We start from the raw sequence: 22857 nt of genomic DNA on the forward strand, positions 1-22857 counted from the left end.
TATTCTGCCTAAAACCTTTAGGGATGGACATACAGATTGCATACGTGTAGGGATGAATTTATTGTCCAATTGTCCTATGGAAGTCATAGCCCTGCCCTGTTTGACTAGCTCCTACCTGAAGGACCAGCAAGTGTTAGTGGCCCAGATTCTTCTGAAATGGCATTTGCTAGTGTCTGCCTACAAGGAAAGGCATGCAGGTATTTCCAAATTACCATCAAATGATCAAGTGGAGGTACGTGTGTGTGGGGGCACTCATCAGTGCTTCCCATTTTGGAGGAAATCAGTGTATGGTGGGGGTGATTGGGATTTTTCCCTCTCACTTTTCGGGGAAAGGGAGCCTTTACCGCTGCTCATATTCTTTTACTGCAAGTCAGTTGAGCATCAGTGTTAGAAGCAACACTTCTGGAGAGGGGAGATGGGATTCAGAGTGCTCGCTGGGAAATTCTTTCAGTTGATGGTGTTGCAAGCACTGAATGTGAACTGCTGTCAAAACTCTGAAGTGCTAAACAGAATACATCTGAAGGATGCCTTACTGAGGCAAAGATCAAGCAAGGCTGGTACAGAATTGGTTTCACAGTTACAATGTTATATGTGTTTTAAATTGGGCAAGTTCTAGTTTCACTGTAGCCTATTAAAACTTAGGCCATTTCAAGGCCCTCCAAATCTCTTAACACCTCCTACTGCTATTCTTCTTCCACAGCTAGAATAAAGTTTCGGTATGCCAGATAAAACATTCTTTACTTGAAAATGCTGATCAAGCTTTCTTAAAAACGCTAAAAGTATACATGTGAATTTTGAATGATACCTAAAACAGTCTGATTCAATTAGTCAAAATGGGTTTAGGCCCATGACACTTACAGCCTTGATTCCTCTCATTTTAAGCTATTTAAAGGAGAAGTTTCCTTTCAGTCCGCACTGTGAAAACTTGGTAAATGAGAAACAGCACCCAGTATGAATACAAAAATAGGATACAGTTACAGTGCTTGTCTTTTCTGTGTCAAGGATCAAGTAATAAGTATTCATTTTCTTCAAGTAATACACACACACTAGTTATAAAAGAACAAAGAGAGCACAAATTATACACAAAATCCGCAGCAGATGTTTGAAATGCTTCGTAACAGGCACATTGCAGAGGTGTAAGGTCTACGTAGAATGCATCTGGTATTATGGAGTGATGTGATAGATACCGATGGCACCTCACAGTTAAAACCAGTAATGTACTACTTTGACTTCAGAAGTATGACCTAGTGGATGACCTTGCAGCATGGTTGTAGGGTATCTGAGGTATTTCCTATGTGTGGCATTTTGAGACTATAGTTCTAGGCTGTAGAGTATTACGAAGGACATTTGTTGAGGTCCTGGGGCTGAGGAGAGTTCAGGTGCCTCAAATTGAGAGCCACAGTTAAAAAACCAGCTCTTCAGAGGCCACAAACAAAGCAGATGCTTATACTGGCTGGGCACCTCTGTTTAGCCTGGCAACTTACCAATGCTAATGTAATACAGAATATGGCAGGGAAAGGGAGAAATGGCTGAGACTCAGTACGCGCTTTGTTACCTGAGGTGCAGACTGCCGTGCCCTCAGGCTGTGCTGCTGACAGAGGGATCTCGCTGCCCAGCGGAGCAGCCTCGGGAACAGGAGAGGCTTTTCTCGCCCACCTACGGGAGATCCCCCGGACGGGTCTGAATGCGGATCCTGAAAGTCTGTTCTTAAGGTCAGGCACTCACAGGAGCTTCTCTGATACCTAACGAGAAGGTGCCGATTTCCTTTTCCAGGTCTGGCTCTCGGTCTTTTGAAAAGTATCACAAATGGTGCAGATTATGCAAGTCTCCATCAGGCACAGCCACAGTCATGTTTTATTGCGTGTAAAACAACTGTGAGACTGTGAACGTGAGAGACCAGCTAGCTCCTCCACGGACCTCATACAACATTGCTAAAAGCTGGATTTGCTGACCACACCTGTGTCAGTGCTTACACTTTGGTTGTACAGATTTACAGTATAAAATAATTTTCTAAAAGTTCTCTTGTTTTTATTGATTCTTTGCCAAACAGGAATTAATTGTTATGATCTGCTGAGGAGAACAGGACTGCTTTAAGGCACAAAACTGCATTACTAACTTCAGTGTCAGAGCAATAGTACAGCGGTCAAATGTCACTCCTGAGCTGCAGTAATATATCAGATTTGTTTTATGCGCTGTGATTTACTAGTACTGGGTTTTAAATACCAGTTGCCATCACTGTAGCTGCACAGCTCCTCTGACGAATATATGGTCCACAGTCAAAAGACTGACATAAATTAAGTACATTCACATGCTTCAGCACCCTCTACCAACAAGACTGTTGCTGATTTTCACAAACCAGAAGGAAAGACAAACCAATTTCAAGCAAGTTAGCTGTAAATTCAGTGCCTTAAGAAAGGACCGGAGAGGAATTAGGGTCCAATTAACTTGAGAATTGGCTTTGGACCGTGGGGAGACCAAAAAGCCCCTGCAGACAGAGGTTTGCAGTGGACAGAATTGCCATTGACTGGAGAAGTCTTTAATGACCGTGCTTCTAAGTTATGTTCCTGATGACTGCTGCTGTGTAAGACAAACCGAGGTACGTAAACCTGGATCTGAGATGCTCCCCGTGCGGGCTTGCACCTAAATTAATGGCCAGAAAACGGCAACTCCCACTCCTTGTGTTCCCATAGATACTGGTTGTAATTCTCAGCAATGAAGCTGGGCATGGTGGACGGGGATGTCACAAGGCAACACCACCTCAACAGTGACCCTCCCGTACTCACCCAAACGCACAGAAATCTCGCCTTTTATAAACATCGAACCCTTGAGGAATTCTTAAGTTTTTCCAAGTAGTTTTTTCTTTGCATGTCAACATTTGAATGTAATACGGCGTAGCTGAATGTTAATGCATATTGTTCAAAGGAGACTGTTTCCGTTTGTTTCTGCTTTGCTATCATATGGTTTTAGATAAGAGTTAAACTACAAGTGACATCTGTCACTTAATCTATCATGCAAACATCAGCACATATCAGATTCAGTCTAAATTTAAGATACACTGTGAAAACCATTTAGCACATTATGAAAGGAACAAAACGAATTTTCAGTCACTGAGAGTGTCTGTCATCCTTCATTCTGAAAAAATGGAAAAGTTAACGATGAGGAAATGCCTAATGTACAGAAGCAACTGCTAATAACTGAAAAAATGAATTGGACTATACAAAAATGTCAGTATTCTAGGGTTATCCTGCAATGTTTCATGGAATAAGGTCTGAAGACCAATGGAGATATTTTTAATTCTTTAATTTATTTGGCTGACAAGGGAAGTTAATGGAGACAGGTTGTTCCACAAAAGGAAATTACACCATGGGTTACTTATAACATATGTTGCTACAGATTGTTGCACGTGAGCCCAGCACTTAACTGGAAGCCAATCCTGAATTTCTGATTTTTCCATTAATTTGTGAAGTTGTTTCTTCTAAGTTAATATTCTCAGGTGCAAATGATGCATTCTCAATCTCCAAAGCATTTAATTGTAGCGCACAATTTTACATTTTCAAAAAACTAGTTGCACTGCTGTCTTGAGGAGAAATCATGTAGGAGATGAAGTATTCCCCTGTGTAAAAAGCAACCATCACTGGTGTTTCTGTTTGAGGCAGCGGTGGCCACAGAGAAAAAAACATGCCCTTTTCAGCCCACTGCTCAGTTCTTTTCTCAATCAAAAGAGGAAGCAAGGCGATGTTGGCAATATAGGAAAGGTTTTGTTCTGCCAATGCGCCTCGCTTCAGCCAAAGGCAAATCTTGAAATATTAGGCTAACGAGTATGAATGACTGTGGATTATACTTTGGTGCATTGTTGTTCCTCCTGTGGCACCCGCTTCCTCATTTTCCCTATTTTCGCATTTCTCCACAGCAAAACATCCCCAGGGTTTTGCTCTTTGAAGGAGACGAGAACTGTTTGTATGATCTGCTCCATTTGCAACATGCTTTCCAGCTGACCCTCAGCCGCAACCCCTGGTGTGTCATCCCAGCTGCGCAAATTCCTAGTAGCCATTCGGGTTGATTTCCGAGTCACCTCGCAACTCGCGCCGAGCGCCACCGGCCCCGGGACCCCGGGAAGTGGGACGGGGACGCTGCCGGTCCAGTCCCGGAGGGAGTTTCCTTCCCTCAGCCTCGTCTGGCTCGGTAACCCCGCCCGTGTCTGTCACCTTGCGCTTCTGTGGGAAAAATGCCATAACTATTAATTGCTGCTACATCTTCTGCGATCGCGCATAGATGCAGGAAGAGCGGGCATCCTTCTCTGGTTCTGTCTGTTTGCCCGGAGGAGCCTTCCTTCACTCTCTTTGGAGCTGTGTGTTTTGTTTCCAGAATTGCTTCAAAATTTGCACGTGAATGCTGCTATTTCATTATGTGTTTCTAGTATCTTACTGCTTAAAGCTACTAACTTCTTCAGGGCGGGCGCTATATAACCCCTTGCGTTTCTACCACACCTGCCACGACAGGGACCAGATGCGAGTTGTGAACACTCACAGCCTCTAGTTGAGAAAGTACGTCAGCTGTCTACTAGATAGTAGATATCTGAGGATATCGGTAATTACAGAGATGTAACTGAAAAGGTTGTTCCTCTGTTCTGCATAAATGTTTCTTTGAAATGTTTTCCGGCCGAGTTTCTCAAGCCCTAATCCAGTATCATTATTAAATAATCATCAGCACTTTACTCTCCATTCTTGGCAGCCCGAGCTCCAGCTACCGTCAACGACCATCAAGATCAGGGGAGGCCAGAAAAGAGCATTCAGGGATGAAATAGTCAAGAATATTAAAAATAAATCCATGTTGATTATGTCTGTTCAAATGGCTCATTTAGGATCTGAATGCAAAGATGTTTTGTTCTGTAAACAGCCATCAGCATCACCCCACTGCTAGGAGAATGTGATTGCTGTAAGATATCTGACAGCTTTCAGGTTTTTATTTGCTATGGAGTTTGTCATTATTACTGTAAAACCCAAGCCCTGTGCCAGCATGTGTTATGGGAAAGAGGCTTATTGCTACATCAGCCAAGCTCAGCCCTCAGACTGAAATGGTATTTGGACCAGAATTCTGACTTACCTTTCATATAGAGACTTTTCCTTTAGGAGTTTCCACTGAACTTGGTGGAGCTATTCCAGGTATAAGAGAGCATTCAAAATGAATAGAAATGCTAGGAACTAGATCTTATTCTAGTTCAGTGTTAAGCAATATTCTGCAGGTATGTATGTATGTAGAAATGGGGGGAAACTTTTTTTTTTTACATAAAAATATACTTTATTGATAGTATATAGATGTATTTGTACCGAGGTTTAACAAACTGGATTCCACTTTCAACTATGTATACATCTAAATTGTGTGAATCAGCCGTAATATAGTCTGTCACAGTGTAATGTGCAAGGACATTTATTTATCTACTGCTAGAGTACTCCTTTTTAGCTGGTGCATTAACCCACATACACACATGATGCTTTATTTAATATTTCATCTGCATAGGTCAACTGTGTCAAGTAGCTGCCAAAGAATTTCAAAATGGCTTTCCTATTACAATTACTGTAAATGTGATAATTTATATATTCTAATTTTTCATCTTTATAAACAACATGCTGAAGACTACCTGTCAAGAGATTACAACTCAACAACTATTTTCTGGCATAATCCTACATTTAAGAATTTTTAAGTAGCTTTGTACTTTATTGGAGTCTCTCCTGAAACAGTGAATAAAGTCAGAGTCACTCATCATGTTTGCTTCATTACTAATTGATAAACCAGTGGCTTCAGATGATGCCATTCCATTTAATGAATTGCTGATGATCCCCATAGACTGCATCTGTATTGAAAACAGGAAAAGTAGTACAACTCATAACTACACATACAACAAGTCTTTAAAATACTAGTGCAGAAGTCAACTGGGGCATCACTATGTTGGGCTGTTCAACTCCAGACCATTTTTGTCCTTATTGAAGATATATGTAAAGCTCCTTACATAGAATAACATTGCCTTTTTATCTTAACGGTATTGATACAACCTTTAGACTAGCCTGAACTGATCTGATATACTAGCAATGCAAAAATACCGGGGTATAACTCCATCTGAGTTTAAGTTGAGGAACCCCTGTTTGGTAATTGTTATTTCCTCTTGAAATAATAGAGCAAGTCAGTCTTGAGATTTTTTAGCCATTTATTTTAATGAGTTTTGTAAAGGGAAGCTTCTAACGTGAGCATTCACTGGTGCTGTTTAACCTGGTCAACTCTGCAGACTGTTATCACCTCTCAGAGTAGCAGCTTCACAACAGAACCAAGCTTAGAATTAATGTCTTACAGAAAAACACAGCTGCAAAATATTGGAATGAATTTGCATTGTTTGCTTCATTTTTTTAAATTATATTTCTACCTTGTGGTATGTCCATAGTAGAGAGAGGTCAAAACTTAAAAGCTTTCCTTCTTAGTAATTCCTTCAAAGGTGTTTTAGAAAAATAAAATCAGGTAATTATACTAGAAGTGTGTAGCTCGTTTAGAGTTTGATGGATTGCTTCAGTTACAGAATGAAGCAAACAAAGGTCAAGCTTTGAGGATGAGTACCACCGAACTTTAAGGCCATTAAGCCAGAACCATGGCTGTACTTGGAAGATGGGCTTTCCATTTGTAACGCTGAGTCACCCTAATCAGGGCTGCATTTTAGAGCAGGGTAGAATTCCTCCTTTTCTAGTGATAAACTGCTTATTTTAAAACTTGTATTCCCTACCTGCATTTATAAAGCTAAAAGGTGACCTACTAGTGCAAGATACTAGTTTATTATTCACTTGTTAGTGAAACAGACACTTTGGCAGCATAGCCATTCCAGAGAATGGACACACAGCCCACACTTGTTTAGCCAAAACTACAAATAAGTTTAGATATGAATGCACAAGAAATACAAAGATCAGGACTTCTAGCTAGTAATGAGAAGACAGAAATGGAAATAACAAAAAATTACATCCAATAATTTATATATGATCTGCCAGAATTTGGAATGGAGTTTTGAAATTGTTTTGTGACTGGCATCTGACTTAAGCAATGCCACTGTTGTCTTGAAGAACTTATCCCAGCATAAAATTGTTGCCTTAGGAAGAAGCTCCTTGCAGCAGACAGCAGTGATACTTGAATTACTTAGAATGTAAATCCAAATAAAACTGAAAACAATAATTAAGTATTTGTCACAGTCTACCCACATCTCCTCTACTGCCCTAGAAGAGTCAAGTCATTACTGGCTCGTATGTGAAGCTGTAAATGGCTCTAGTCTTTGTACTTGTGTCTTTCCTTCATATATTTCATATTAATAAAATATTGCTCTACACATATGGACATATATAATAGCATCTACCTACCTGCCAATCCGTAAACTAAGTCACATCCTTTGACTGAAAAATTCCTGTATCTGTAATGAAGTCCAGCAGTTCTGGATCAGAGCCTCTGTTGGCATTAAGGCTATAGCCCAAGTGAGACCAAGCACGCACACCCCACCCCCCCCCCCCGAAGTCACTCTCACCACATGACTAGTACAAATAAAAGCTACATCAAAAATCTTGCCTTTTCTGTTACTTTCTCAACTCCAGTCTTCAGTTCATGTACCATATTGCTGATTTGCTTAGCTTTGCTAAGGCTGTCATCAGGTAGCTCTTGATGGTGCTCAATATGCTGGTTGAAGTGGGAAAGTGGTTCTTTCCAGGCTTGCAAAAGTTTCAGTATCAAGTGAGTGAGTTCTTCTCTCTGATAAATTAAAACAGTAAAGAATTTCTCTGTTAGTTTGCAGCAGGTCATAGGAACACTGTTAGACAGTCTCACTGTGAAATCTCAGTGGGATTAAGATTTACACCTGCAATTCAGTAGCTTTCAAACATTCAGAACTTGAGGGCCACTCTGCCTCTGGTTGTTTGCTTATGTATAAGCAACACCCAAAAGTTGTATTTGTCTTGTTTTCAGCTTTCTTAGACTCCTAAGCTCTGTAATACCTAAAACTGTGCATACAGCATTAGCAAAATGATGTCGTTCCTGTCAAACTTACTGGGTACTAAAAAAAAGTTTTCAGGAACTCCTAGGTGTCTCAAGAGCCCAGGAATCCTCATCTAGACATCTCTGGTTGCTGGTATGGAAGCACAGGTGTTTCCTCGCACCTGCCATGGCTATCGCTGTGTCGGTTAGAGGTTGATGGCAGACACACTTCCCAGAAGGTGCATGGTGGTCAGGACGGTTGCTTCTCTAACAGAAACTCAATGGCCGTAACACCTCTCTTGCAATGTAAGTTCAGAAATGAGGTTGACTGGTTAAAGTTTCCTAAAGCAGGCAGGGCTTCATTTGCCATTGCCTTTCCAGGGGAGCTTCTAAACGCCTTGGGGGAAGCTCCTCACTCCAGCACAACCAAAGAGCAAAATGTTAATATTCGTCTCCATCCGTCTCCTCCCTGAGGCAAAAGTTTCTTCCGCTGCTGTATCCTTGACATTACAGTCTGCTTTTTGTCTGTCTAAAGAAACTCTTCCTGCTCTTCTCTAAACTAATAATGATTTTCTTCTCTTTGCCATTACATCTATCTAAAACAATTTGCTGTTCTTTTCCCTCTACCTAACTACCGATTCAGAGATAATGACTGTTACTTTTCTCCCGATTGCTTTTTGTACTTTGCAGGGACACTGATTAATTTAACTTGTCTGTCACACACAGTTTTCTCAATTTGTGTCCCACAGAGACTGCCACAACAAAACCAAAGGGAGGGATGTCTGTCAGTCATTTGGACAAAGTACTACCGCAATACCCTTACTGTGATCTGAGCATACGTAACCGCACACACCTTTAAAACGCAACAAACCAACAATTCGGATGCAACACCTCCGTGATGTGCACCTGTTTGGGGTCAACACTTAGCAGCTGCTTCAACCCAAACTGGTGATGAAGCACCGGAGGCAGAAGAACCTCTCTGCCCGACCGGCGTGAGGGACCACCGCAGCCCCATGGCTGAGACATCTGGGGGCTCTGACGGGACGGGACAGGGGGGTATCTTCCCCTCTCCTCAGGGGGGAGAAGGGAGGTGGGGTGTGTGTGTGGGTGTGTGTCCCCGCTGCCCGCCTTACCGGGATTTTTTGGGCGTATTCTTTGCCGTTGGGGGTCAGCATCCCCGACGTGTGGCACTTCCGAGCGGGCTTCCCCAGCTCGTTGTCGCGGGGAGGAAAGCGTTTTTCCTACGAGGGAAGAAAACCTGAGGAGACACCGAGAGCAACACCCCCCCCCCCGTCCCCGTCCCCCGTCCCGCCCCCGGTGGCCGCTCCCCGGGCGGCGGGAACCCCGTTCCGCGGGGCCGTCCCGGCCCTCACCAGCTCGGCGTAGAGCGCTGTGGAGAGGCTGTGGATCCTGCCCGAGTGCCGGATCACCCGGTCGAAGAGATCGGCCACGCTCAGGAGGCGGCAACCGGCGTCTCCCGGGGCGCAGACCAGCAACCACAGCAACGCCAGCCCCGCGGAGGCACCTGTGGAGAGCTCGGCGTCGGCGGGGGAGGGGGGTGGTCGCCCGGCCCGGCCCGGCCCGGCCCGCTCCGCCCGCTCGCCCTCCGCCCTCACCTGCTCGCCCCGCCGCCCGGGCGAGGGCCATGACTCCGCGGAGCCCGCTGCCCGGCTGGGATGGGCCGGCGTTGCCCCGGCGTCCCCTATATATATATGCCGGCTGGGGACGGTGAGTGGCGGGAAACCTTTCCTGTCATGACGGGTCCCTCCCTGACAGACATGACGGGTCCCTCCCTGACAGACATGACGGGTCCCTCCCTGACAGACGTGCGCAGCCGCGGCCAGCGGGAGCAGGGCTGCCCGCGGCGGGGCTGCCGGCTCGGCGGGCGGGCGCGTTTCTCTCACCGACGGCACCAGCAGCTCTCCAGCCCCGGCAACCCACCGGACCCAGCAGAACCGGGTCTCCCCGGGCTCCGTGGTGGGGCTGCGACACCCCCGCCGTGGGGCCAGGGCTGCGCCGGTGCGGCAGGCCGGGCGGCAATGGGCAACGTGAGGGGTGGGAGAGAAGCCTGGCCTGAGGACGGCCGTCTCTTAACCCGTCTTTTCTCATCACAGGGCTAAGATCAGATCTGCTTGCCCTGCTCCCTGGCAGGGGGTCGGAGGTGAGGACGCTGAAGGTGACCTCGTGCTTGGCGGTGCGAGCCTGCCCCAAGATGGTTGGCGATGTGTCCCATAAGGCTGGAAGGTTGAGTAACGCAGCACCGTGCTCAGATCAGGATCTCCAAAGGGGTGCAAGTCTTACGGACTCGGCTGTGCTGTCCTCCGTTTCTGGGGGCGAGATCCTGAGCAACCCTGCAAGACGTACAAGGAAAGAGGAGGCGTTTGCCGTGAAGCTCACGACTGCTGACATGTCAAACTGGGAGCTGCTTCAAGCTGACCGACGGGGGAACCTGAGCACGGGGTCTTACTGCTGTGTTTTCTGGGGTTTGGCATCCCACCCCTTTGAAACCCACTGGGAACAGCTCAGGGTCTGATAGAGCTGGAATCGGGCACCTTCCCATCCTGAGGGTATTCAGGCTGAGGTTGGCTGGGGGACTGCCCTAACTTGGCAGCTCTTATGATAATGGGGAATGAGTCAGCTCTGCCCTTCTTGTTTGAAGTTTTTTACCGCCAAGAGAGCAGTCTGCTTAGAAATGAGGATACATCTGACATGAAATTGTCATCTTTCCTCTGTGACTACCCCAGCCACTAGGCTAGAGTCCTGGATCTGTTTCTAGCCCCTGAGTCCCAGTTTCCGTTATGGAAAATGGAAAGACCATACGTCCACCAGAATGATGAAGAACGTCCCTATCCCCTGCCTTTTAAGGAGAGCTGGGTGACTAGGATCCCTTCTGGAGGTGGAGGACGTGAGTTTGACTAGCGCTTGGCCAAGAAGGAAATGACCTTGGTCACCCGTAATCTGTGTGGATGCTAAAGAACTGGTGGAAAACAAGCACAGGCGGCTGCTTCTCTAGCTGAATCTTAAAAGTAATTGTCTGCCACTGCATTCTGCATGAAGTCAAGTGGCATTTCCAAAGGATTTGCATTTTGAAAGTGCCAGCAGAAGTCACCGCAAAGTAGGGCCCCCTTCTTGCATGCTTGTGCTCTCTGCCTGGGTTCTGTTTTCCTTGTTTGCATCTGTTTAAGGATTTGGCTCTTTGTTAACAAGACAGATTTTTAAGTAGGAAAAAAAGAGATTTTCATTTCCTTTTGCCCAAAGGAAGATTGATAAGATAGCATGAGAAGGAATATTCAGATGTCTTTCTCACACAATCTCCTTCATTCATATAGACATCTCAAAGGAAGGTTATTTCTCTGAGAGCTACCCACAAATCCTGTGTCCTTCCAGGGAACTTTTGCTGTGACGTGTGTTGAGCTAGCTAGATTTGATTTAATCAAGTGACTGCAATCTCTAACAAGAATTTACTTTTTTCTTGACAGAGTTGGATCAATATAAGCAAATACTAGAAGTCTCACTATTGGGCTAGTCCACATGCTCCTCACCCTCTATCAGCAATGCAGTTTAGCCAGCCCTTTAAACCGATACATGTCTGAACCCAACAGACCAAACTCACTTCTCTAAAATTCCCCAAGCCACTTCCAAAGGTCGCTAGCACGATGGGTCTGTAAGATACTTTTTATCCCTCATTTTTTTTTAATTTTAAAAATTAGTTTTAAAAAGTTCCTTAAGGTGTACTTAATCATCTACATTATTCAGCAGAGGTTGTTCTCATTCTCTTGCATCTGCTTTATTTCTAATAAATAAAACAATGCATTTAATTTCAGTGGTTAGAGCTGCTGAGCCAGTTCTTGATGGGGATTGTACAGTAAGCCTTGCCAATAGCTCTGAGCATTTTGGTAGCTGATAAAATACTTCTGGCTTGTGGTCCAACTGAAGGCTTGGAATATTAGTACTATTTCTGATAAGCAATGATGCATATGATAGGATCTGAAAAACATTGGTAGAGTGCATATGGGAAGCAACTGGATCAATGACTTATTTTTATTGGCCAATAGCCATTTTCTTTTGGTTTTCACATGTCGTGGAGAAATCCTGACATATGCAAATCTTATCCTAGAAGAGGTTCCTTAAAATGTTAAGACAGTTTTTAAGTTTTGAAGGAGCTGTGAACTTTGCGCTGTGGAAAATGTAATGACTCGCACAGCAAAAAATGCAGTACAGCTTAGAGGTTCTAGTTTCTAAAATGAATGATGTTTTCTTAACGAAAGATATACCAACATTTAAGAATTGTTTTTCCTGGTTCTTCACTGATATTTTAAGTTTGTAGATTACAGCAAACTGGAAGAAGTCACTTGCATTTTAGAATTCAACATGATCTTGAAAATTAGAGAAATGGCCTGAAGAAAGTAGGGTACAGTTCAGTAAAGAAAAATGTGAAGTACTGTGCTTAGACAGGAGCTTAGGCTGCCCACATACAGAACGAGGCAGCAGTCGAACAGAAGGGGATCGTGGCTTGTAGGAAATAACAAGCTGAACCTAAGTCAGTAGTATCTTACTGTTGCTTTGTGTTGTTTATTTATTCTTTTTTTTTGCAGCCTGGGGTATGTCCTTTGAAATGCTGTCTGTGAGACATGCAGAAGAGTTCTTCTGCCATGCCTTGCATTTGTATGGCTTCTGCTAGAATACTGTGTTCCATGTTGGCCATCCCATTTCAACAGAGATATGAGCCAGGTGGAAAGAGCCCAGAGGAGAAAAGCAAGAATGATCACAGGTTAGAAACCCTCATGGCCTACAAGGAAAGACTGAAGGAAGTGGGGTTGTTTGCTCTCTAGAAAGGAAAGATGAGGCAAGGATACAGTTTTCAGATGTGCAGAAGGTAGCAGCGAAGAGGAAGGGAATCAATTATTCACCACATTCATTATGGATACAAGATATAGCGGGTTTAAACTGCAATAAGGGAGATTTAAATTAGACAGTAGAAAGAACTTCTTAATGGTTAGGAGAGTTAAGGACTGGAACAGATTGCTCAGGGAAACCGTGAAGGGTCCATCATTATCTAACCTTTCTTACACACTTTCAAACAGTTTTCAGCCAGTCAGCAGTGGTGTTTGTCCTGCCGTGGGCAGGAGGGTAAGTGGGTAATGTCAGACCTCTCCCTCTTCCAGCCTGCTGAAGTTTTATAGTGCAAGACCAACTGCAACTGGAGTTCATCACATGTTCAAAATCACTCCTAAATTTACATCACAAAGGAGTAAAAGCTGAAATGAAAAGGTTTGTTTCGACCAAATACTGTCCACTATTGATTTGCCCTTTTCCTATACCATAGCAACAGGCACGTTTTACAGCTCAAGAAGGGACAAGTCACACACTTTTGCTTTGAAAGTTGATAGTACGAGCTCTCGAATAAAACAATACGGATCTTAAAAGTGAAATGACTGACTATCCGCTTAAAGGAATCAATCATTTTCTGAAGGCCAGATCTCAGCTCTATGATTTTTCTCAGTTCTGTAAACAAAAAGGCATACTTCTTCTTTTACCACTTCATGTAAAAGTGTTTGGCTTTTCTCACTTCTAACTTCTCTGCTCTTCTCTCTCTCCTTGGAGTGGTGCATTTCTTCCCCCTCTCCGGGCTGATTTACGAACTCGGGAAGTCTCGCTAGGCCTTGGCGTAAGTGTGATGAGTTGAGTGGTTAAGCGTCCCTTGACTGTACCAGGAACTCTTACACAGCTAAGACAAGGAGCTGCAATGACCGTACCAAGGACTCCTGTTGTCTGGCGGACGCTGGGGATGGGAGTACGGATAATTAGTCATTTCATGACAACCTTGGGACATATCTCAGTCCTCTCCTGACAGCCTTGGAGCATCCCGTATCTGAATATTAAGTCATTCTCTGACAGCCTTGGAGTCTTCATTATCTGAATCACAACTCATGTGAAATGGTACCAGTTCTACTGGTATCCCAGCAATTTGTTGATGACAAAAGTAAATCGTCTCCCAAACCTATAAACAGCGATACTAAGTGAGACCCTTTGAGCTCTCCTGGACTGCAGCAGACTGTGACCAGCACCTCCCTCTGAGCGGGACGCCTCTCAGAGCTCCCAAACTTTTTTATTTGCTAAAATCAAAGGTCTGTCACCGAAAGCCGACAAGACTTGGGCTGATACTCTCCGCTCCTTGAGGGTCAACCCTTCTTAGCCTGTTAAGAAAGGTGCTGAAGCATTTGATGTGAACTTGACCGTTGAAGACAACGGCCCTTGACTCCATTTGTCTCTCTGGGCAAAATCCTTCCCCACCCTCCATCTCTTTTAGTAACTCTTCACACACTGAAAAGTTGTTTACGTTCGTCAGATAGATTTCTCTCCCTTTTATGCTCTTTTCAGTCATGTTTCTCTGTTTTGATCTTCACTGAATCTGCTTTTGGTTTATATCTATAATGACTTTTTATAATCAAAGCTCTCCATTGTCATCTCCTATAAAAAGCCTCCAGCTTTCCTTGTCCTCTCTTTGCTTCTACAGCTATACCCTTTACTGTTTCTGCTGCTGCTTCTTTAATTTGTTACACAGAGAACCCTCCCCATCTCTTCTCCAGTTTTATGTGAAGGCTTTACAGGAGTCTCTCTCGCATTTTACAATCTCATCAGCAAAAGCAAAAATTCAGCTATTGCTTGTTACTGCCACTTGGAGGCTTGCCTTCCTGCTCCATATTGGTCTCCTTATGTCCAGACAGAAGTCTCAGATTGCCTCTTCAGCATGTGCTTTTGAGTGCTTGGCTTTCAGCTCAAATGTAAAAGAGCTAAAGGAAACCACAGGGTTTGTTTTTTGTTTTTTGGTTTTTTTTCCTATAGAAAGCATTTTATTTTGATTCTTTGTGTACATCAGAGAGCTTGAACTGGAGATGTGCATGTGTTTGGTGTGTGTGCTGGTGAGTGCTTGCCTCAGAGAAGCAGTTTGATTGAAGATGGGCCTAGGCTGCTGGGGCTGCTTTCTGTATTCATCATGTAGTTTTGGGAAGGTGGTGCAACAGAATAAAGTGTAGCACCCTCAGCTCTCCTTCCATAGTCCTGCCTTGTTGTCTCCTGCATTCTCTTGCTTATGCCCTTACTCTGACCCAAGGAATAATGTCCATAAAAGACCTGATCCTCTTTTTAGCACTCTGGAAAACCACGTATTGAAGTAAGAATTTTTCCTGAGGAGGGCCAGGTCCTTCTAGGACAAATTTCTAAAGGGAAGGATATTGTCATCCTTCATTTGTAAAATATTAAAGAGAAATGGGTGTTCAGAGCACGCAATGTGATTCTCTTCCAGTTGTTCAGAATAGGATTTCTCTCTTCCAATTTTAGGCATCTTGAGGTTAGACACAGGCACCGTCTGAGGTTCATCTGGAGATAGGTGCCCATCACTAATCTCTGATGGTGTCTCGTTTTGCCTGTCAATTGTCAGGGGAGCTTAGGGTGATGAGTATAGACTAAGTTAGGGCAGAGGAATCTCATTTTCTGTTTGCAAATGTAGTCCAGGAGCTGGCGGAGCATATGCTTGATAAATGGAGCAGGAGTGCTGCTTCTCCTGCTACTCCTTTTCTGGACAGCCTGTTATGGATGTTGCATGTTTGCCTCCTCTGGGGCTACAAAGGTTGTCCTTAGCAGCCAGGAAAACATTGTCCTTACTATTTGTGACAAGGATGGTAGCACACAAGTAGAGAGGAACACATTTTTGAAATATTTGCTCTATTCCAACCCTCTGGAGAAGGTTAATTCCTTAGCTGATCTGGTGACTGCTCATCAGAATGAACTGCTGTGCTATTTTAGGAAAGACCTGTATGCACATAAAGATTAAGTAAAACTGAAGATGAAAACCCAGTTAAATTCAGGTACTTTAATTTTTGGAGCCTTTCATTATACATCCTGCTAAAGAGGTAGAATCAAATGTGTAAGGACGGATTGGGCTCTACGTGGAGTGTCTGAGCAAAAAATTGCTATGTTAAAGAGATATTGCTGTAAATCAATGATTTCCACCATAGTAAACATCACACAAGTCAAGGGGGAAAATCAGTGTCTCAGTGTTTTATTTATGAAGTGAGGTTTCTTTTGGATATTGTTTCAATTTATTTTTTAAGAGGAGAACATTTCCATTCTTATCTCTGTTGACTTCAGTGGGATTGCTTATCTGTGTGAATTTAGTTCTACTTGATAGAAGATTTACTTAATGATTTGGAGGGACCAATCCAATCACAGGGAAAGGTAGGTTCTATGAAAACTCTAATCTTCACTGAAACTTGAAAGGGTAATATGCCCTATGACATCTTAACTTTGAATTTTAGATTCTTTTCTACAGACATTTTTGTTTGTGAAATTTTGTTATTTCAAATTTAAGTTATATACTTTATATTAGATTTTGTATATTTCAATTTTACAACACTTGAATGTGGCCTGGAGAAACAAACTACTGAATTTGAACATGAAAGGTAGAATTAAAATATTTAATATCATTTAGACAATGAAACTTTAGGAGAAAATAAGCTCCGCACTCTGGGATGTACAATTCCACTGAAGAACGTACTTACATATAAATGTAAAATATTTCTAAAATATAAAAGTGAAAGAATATAAAACTAGATTTAAAAAAAAGAGAAATGCATGATCAAATCCTACTACTTGAGTATTTACAAATGATCTTATTGCTTAAAAAAGACAGAGAGGGATGAGGTGTCATACTTTACCAGCTACAGATTTTGTGAAATGTTTCAATGGAACTTCATTTTCCTCTAAACTGCTATAAAAGAAGCCAGTCTTCTCAAAAGAAGCTGCACCCTAACTATAAAGGAGCATTACCATCCTTTCTACTCCTTACAGTGTCCGTATAGGATAGTCTGTATAGTACCTCCGAAGTGCTATAACAATACTAAATATTTCAAGATTAGCCATCTTTCTCCTGATATGACAAGTGTCACTGCTGTGTCAGCAGGATCAGTGGTAGCATAATAAAGAGATGTGTTAAATTTTAAAGGAGATGGACTTGTATTTGGAGCAAGCTTTTTTGAACATAAAATTATACATTTCATGTTTCTATGTGCATTAAGCAAAAATGCATTCTTTAGCTCATGATCAGAGATTATATGGAGATAAATTTCAGGCAAAGTCACTACCCCAGCTCTGAGAATTTTAAGGAAATAAAGATATCTCCATCACACACTGGAGGCAATCTCAAGGCGATGCCCTAGGGCCCACTGAAATCTCTAATCGGCTTTGGCTGACTTTAATAAACACTGGATTAGACTATCACGCTGGTATAGCTCCACTAACTTTGATGAATTTACTTTCACGCTGGTGTCACAGAGATGGGGTTCAGGCCCTTAGTCTGTGTTATTGATAAGCATGCACAGTTGAACATGAACTGTAACCCCCGGGGTTAGTTCTGTAATACCCACCTGGAAAAAATACATTGCATGTCCTCTGTTGAGGAAATCAAATTACTTAAGAGCATTTAGTGAAGCAGGGAAGAAGACACTAGCATTACCCTATGCACATTTTGTTTTTTTTCAGGACCGTTCACAGATTTGAAGTGATGCTTCATTTAAATTGTGAGTTCCCATCTGCCACCATATTGAAATCAGCATTGTAGAAGAGAAGCGTGTCAGAGGTACCAAAGGTCCAAGTTTTTTATGAGTGTAGTATGGACATAAGTTAACTGCAGTTCATTTAACATCTGGCTAGTGTCAGGTGTTGCCAAGCTGTGTCTTCCCCACTGGCATAATAATATTTTACAGCACAGAGTAGTTGGCAAGATCTCAAGCTTTGCTTTTTTATAGCAGGACTCATGGGCAAAATGTCATAAATATATGAGTCCTCCATTTTGTCAAATAATTTGTAATTTCTGCTACATCCTTTTCATATTCTCAAATATTGTAAAGAAATTTGTTATTATAAAATGCTCCTTACTGCAGTTGAAAATACTAAGTATGCTATGGAATCTTCCTTTGCACTGCTACGGAATCTTCCTTTGCACTCCTCCTGCATACAGGTGTAATAGCCTTTAATGACACACCTGAATGGTATTTTTTTTTACATGGTTTCTGCTTGGTTTAGTATACTGTATTCAGATGAATAAGCAGCTATTGAGTTTTGTTTGTCTCTTCTTGTTCACTGTGTGCTCCTATGCCTTATTTACTACACACCATTCAAACCCATTCTGGATACATAATAATTTTCCTCCTGGATTCTTTCTATTGCTCTTGAACACCTGTCTGTTCACAAGCACTAATTGATTTATTATCCCAGCATATTCCTGAGGTGAGGGGTTGCTATCATACCCATTTTACAGATAGGTGAAGAGGCACAGTGAAATTACCTACTCATTTGAATAGTCAATTTACGATGCAAAGGGTATGAGTAGTACTTGAGGAATAGCCTCACATCAGATTATGAATAACTTCATATGTAAGTACTACCTTTACTGAATTCAGATATAGAAATCTTTTGCTTAGGTCCCAGATCTGCTATTCTCAAGATTCTTGTTTTTCCCCCTACCATAGGAGAAAAAAGATGTAGTTTCACACAGCTCTGCTTGGAATCCTGAGGTCTGTTTTCAGACTTTTTTCCTTTAAGGTAAGGAATTGATAGCAGTGGAAAGTTGTCATTCATTTGTGGGGAAAAGGTAAAGATATTTGCTGACACTAAGGTGACGCTAAGGGAGGCCTGGGAACATTTTGTTCCATCTCAAGTTGTAAAGGGGCTGTGCTGTAGTCGGATACAACTGATCTCCATTTCAGTCTTGTCTCTTTGGTACTGAGACACTGAGACACGGTAAGTATTCCCTTTACTGAATATGCCTAGCATCTGGGTATTTTCCCCAGTTCTCCCCTGCCTTCTTGTTTTGAGGTACCTGTTCAATCTGTTACATCCTTTCTTCCTACCTCTTCTAGCAGTCTTTCTCCTCAAACTTGGCTTCTAGTTATCCTGCCTGCCTTGTAACCTGTCTTCATTAATCCCTAATCTTCATTCCCTTCCTTGCACCCGACTTTTTGCCCCATTCTATTTGCCTTCTCACTAGTCAGGCCTGAAGCTTGGTAGGACAAATTCAGGTCCTGCTTTCCTCCACCTGTGCTTCCCAAACTGCTCTACATGGGACAGGTCCATATCCTCCCTGTGTTTGAATCAGGCAAATTCCTCTTCCAGGGTTTCAGAGCACAACATGGAAGCAGAGGCAATGCAGATGAGATGTTGCATGCTCTGAAGTCAAGTGTCATGGCCAAGGTCTTTAATCCCATAGTAGCTTAGAGCTGCATTATCTCTGTGATGGAGGATGCTGAGTGGAAGTGGGATTGCTTGGAAAGTTTGCAGCTAATACCAAGGAGGTTATATTGCATGTATACAGAGTGTTTTCCAAAGGGTTACAATTTGACCATATGAGGGTGGATTTGCACAAGAATTGTCGTGATTTAACCTATCCCAGATATACATAAAAAAATACCTATCCCAGATATGAAAACGACTCCTGATACCATGTGCCCATCTCTACTTTGAAAGAGGAGGGTGAAAGGAGAGTACTGGAATTTTATAAAGCAAGTGTTGCCGGATCTTTTTCGAACATAAACAAAACAACCTTTTCCCCCTTCCCTTTATTTGGAAACAGCCCCAATGATTCAGGCTGAATTCTTTCAGAAAATCAATAAACCTTCACTAGATCCTGAAGTTTTGGTCATTTCAATCTAAAAAAGCAAGGCTTGGGAAATTATAAAGAATCAGGAACCACGAAAGTACGCAACCTCCCTTGTGATAGACACTGTTATCTGCCTGGATTACAATAAAAAAATAACAGAAGAAGATGAGAGGTCAGTTTTAATATGCAGTTCCCTAATCATCTTTGAAGGTTGTGTATCCAAGATGCTCTGCTGTCATGACACCTTCCCTGCTTTACTTTGTTTAAGAGAGGGTGGCTGAGGATTTTCTGAGCTGCTTTCATGAGTGGTATTTTCTTATTTAGCCCCACGAAGATGCCAGTATGTGGGCCAGTGAACGTGGGTGGAGTGGAAACAAGGTGCGGAAAATATTTCTTCTCTCCAGTTCTCCAATTCTTTCATTCCAAGGAGGATCATAAGTGAGCTAGCAGGCAGCTGGCCCCATTATACCTGCAGAATGAAAACCAAGGAGAAAATTGACTTCTTTTTTTTTTTTTTTTTTTTTTTTAACTTTTCCTCAACATGGGTAGACTAGCTAGGAGTTGATACCTCCATACGTGACAGGAACAGTCTTTCCTATTTTCCTTGACAAATGTTTTTCCTGGATTTGCACTACTGCTGAGATTCCCTGCCCTGAAGCTTACAGGACACCTGTGTAGGACAGTTTATAGCTGTCCTGTATGTGACTTCTGCTGAGCAAATCCCATTCCCTTAACTCAAAGGCTTTTCTCATCCCTGCTTACCAAACCAGCAATATTCAGGGGAGACAGAGAACCAGATCTCTCTCTCATGGAGAGTACTACAGGATGTACTGTCCCACTTAGGGGTTAGGAGGTATCTTTCAATTATTTACAGATGGAAGAAACACCAAGTGGAAAAGTGACTTATCCAAGGTGGTGCAAGGAGTTTTCCTGGCTAGGAATAAAACCCCTGCCTTTTGGTTCCTGTGCTGTGACCTCAGGAATCCTTCCCTGAACAGACTGGGTGCTCCTTGCTGAGGCAGGACTGGAGCACATGCTTCTGACCTTTATGTTCTGGGATCTGTAGGAAGTTCCAAATTATTCTCTTGTGGCTTTTTAGTAAATATTGTATAAAGTGACAAATTATTCAGAGTCAGAAAAGAAAAATTGCTTCCTCTTGTTCTCTTAATGTTGTTTTTCTAGAGGTTTTTTTGTGTGTTTCCAAATCACTGACTTGTACTTCCATTTATATTCACATGCTTATGGGCTTTAGTCTTCTGCCATTCCCTGAGTGCAGCCACGTGACAGCATAATGATAGTGAGAAAGCCTGCAGGTTTTCTTACCAAACTGCTGCAAACCATTTAATAGATTGGAATAAGTGGCTAACCTTCCACTTTCTTATGTAAGATGATGAACATAGATTATTTATAGAGGCTGCTGTGTCTAAATTTGTTGACTGTCACATGGAATGTGTGTCTCTCTTTCACGTGTCTCTCTCAAAACTCTTTGGAAAAAATCAACCTACCACCAAATGCTAAGAACTCACTGGTCCTGATGTGTGTTGTAGTTGACAAAGATGAAAAATGACATACTTATAATAAAACAAATTGGAATGAGTAATTGTGTATATATATATATAAAATTATCATGCTCATATGTTTACATCTAACTCATGCCAAAGGAAATCATTAAATAGTGAATTACTGTAATGTAAGTTAAGGCTTCATTTCAGTGTTTCCTAATAATCCTTTGCATTCCCAGGACAGGAGTTCTTTAAAATGGGTGGCCAGAATATCCTTCCAAAAGGGAGAAGCAGTCATGCAAGGTAAAATTTGCTTTCCCCTGTGTATCTGCTGTAACTTTGTGTGAAAGAAGTGTGGAGAAGTAAAAATGCTCCTACCCTGAACCAAGCATAACTGGGCAGGAGTACAAGATCCTTTCAGTCTGCCCTCCTCATCTTCTCATATTTGTTAGAGAAGAAGTAATCATCTTTACTACACTCCATACTGGAACCATAGGATCTGTGCAACTGCAGGGTTCTTCTGGACTGTGCTACGGGGACGAATGTGTCACTTGCCAAGATCTCCACAGCTCTTGGTAGCAGCTCTTCTTGCTCCAGGCAGCCCAGGACACAATGGGAGCAGGAGGCCAAGCACTGCTCTTTCCTGTGCACTGGCCCTCACCTAGTGCTCCTTCTGCTCCATCAGCGCTATGGCCCTGTGCATATCGGTGTGCCCGGTCCTGTCAGGAGCCAGTGCTATTTGAATGACAGAGTTTAAATCGCAAATAATGGGAAAAGTTCTTACCCAGAAAATGTTTCTGAAAATGCCCGCTGACATCCCTGATTTATATACCACACGTGCTGTCAGCTCTTAATCCGTACCTGCTGCCAGGGATGAATTGTTCCAGTTGCAGGTAGGCACAGTAGAGGCTGTTGGAAGAAAGGGGAATTGCAGCTTCGAGCAGTCCACAAACAAGTGCAACACTGGCACGGAGGAGACTTTTCCTCCTCCTGACTCCTCTCTGATATCCCTGACCACAAGACAGAATCGAAGGAAGGATGATGTGAGCAGAGACAATGTGACCAAGGAAAGGCCTGCTAGGGAGGGAGCGTAATGGTTTGTGTTTCTGATTAACTCCACGATGTTGTAAGACACCAAGCCTAACCAGTCTCGTGGTGGTGTGTGGTATGTGGTCTGAGTGCCCTATTCAGCCACATCCCTTTCTGAGGGGTTCATAAAGTCTGTCTAAGGTGTAGGTGGCTGGCTGTTCGGTAGCCTTAAGGCACATCTGAGTGACACCCAACTCTTTTCTTATTGGGTGTCCAACATGGTAAAGAATATGGTGTTGAAAGAAGGAAAAAAAGTGGAAAAAATGGTATGCAATAAATTGGCTTGGGCTAAGAGAAAAATCTGGGAAGGAAAAGTAAGGAGCATTACAAAAAATGTAAGCCCAGCTGGAAGGAACTAATGGACTTTCCTGCAAAAAATGGCTCTAATTGCTTTTCCCTGCAATGACAAAGAAAACTGTGAAGCCTGGAAGGAATGGGACAAATAGGAAGGGAAGCAATTCTGAGGGCTAGCTACCCTGGTGAAAGGAAGAGGATCCCAGGGGGGCCAAGATGTTCAGCAGTTCAAGCTCAGGGCACAGACTGGTCTGTCACTCTGCAAGTGAGAAGTGTGAGCAAAGTTTTCCTGAGCTCTGAGATAGGCCAGAGAAAGCTTTGTGT

At 42.9% G+C, this 22857-nt stretch overlaps 1 protein-coding gene across 1 annotated transcript; it reads right to left on the reverse strand.

Annotated features, from left to right (window-relative positions):
- Nucleotides 1-5656: 5656 nt before the first annotated feature.
- Nucleotides 5657-9639, reverse strand: LOC142045546 (prolactin-like). Its single transcript, XM_075059181.1, has 5 exons — nucleotides 9609-9639; nucleotides 9366-9517; nucleotides 9126-9233; nucleotides 7591-7770; nucleotides 5657-5851 (listed from the first exon to the last, which is right to left on the reverse strand). Exons 1-5 carry the CDS (start codon nucleotides 9637-9639, stop codon nucleotides 5657-5659), a joined length of 666 nt encoding a protein of 221 aa, XP_074915282.1.
- Between the last annotated feature and the right edge of the window lie 13218 nt (nucleotides 9640-22857).

The sequence above is a fragment of the Buteo buteo genome, chromosome 28 (assembly GCF_964188355.1).
Source record: "Buteo buteo chromosome 28, bButBut1.hap1.1, whole genome shotgun sequence".
NCBI classification, from domain to species: domain Eukaryota; kingdom Metazoa; phylum Chordata; class Aves; order Accipitriformes; family Accipitridae; genus Buteo; species Buteo buteo.

Excerpts from the sequence above, each read along its gene's own strand:
- LOC142045546 (XM_075059181.1), bottom strand. The coding sequence starts at position 9,639 with ATGGCCCTCGCCCGGGCGGCGGGGCGAGCAG. Across the intron at positions 9,234-9,365 it reads CAGCGCTCTACGCCGAGCTG|GAAAAACGCTTTCCTCCCCG; the intron begins GTGAGGGCCGGG and ends CTTCCCTCGTAG. Across the intron at positions 5,852-7,590 it reads TTGAGAAAGTAACAGAAAAG|ATGCAGTCTATGGGGATCAT; the intron begins GCAAGATTTTTG and ends TTTTCAATACAG.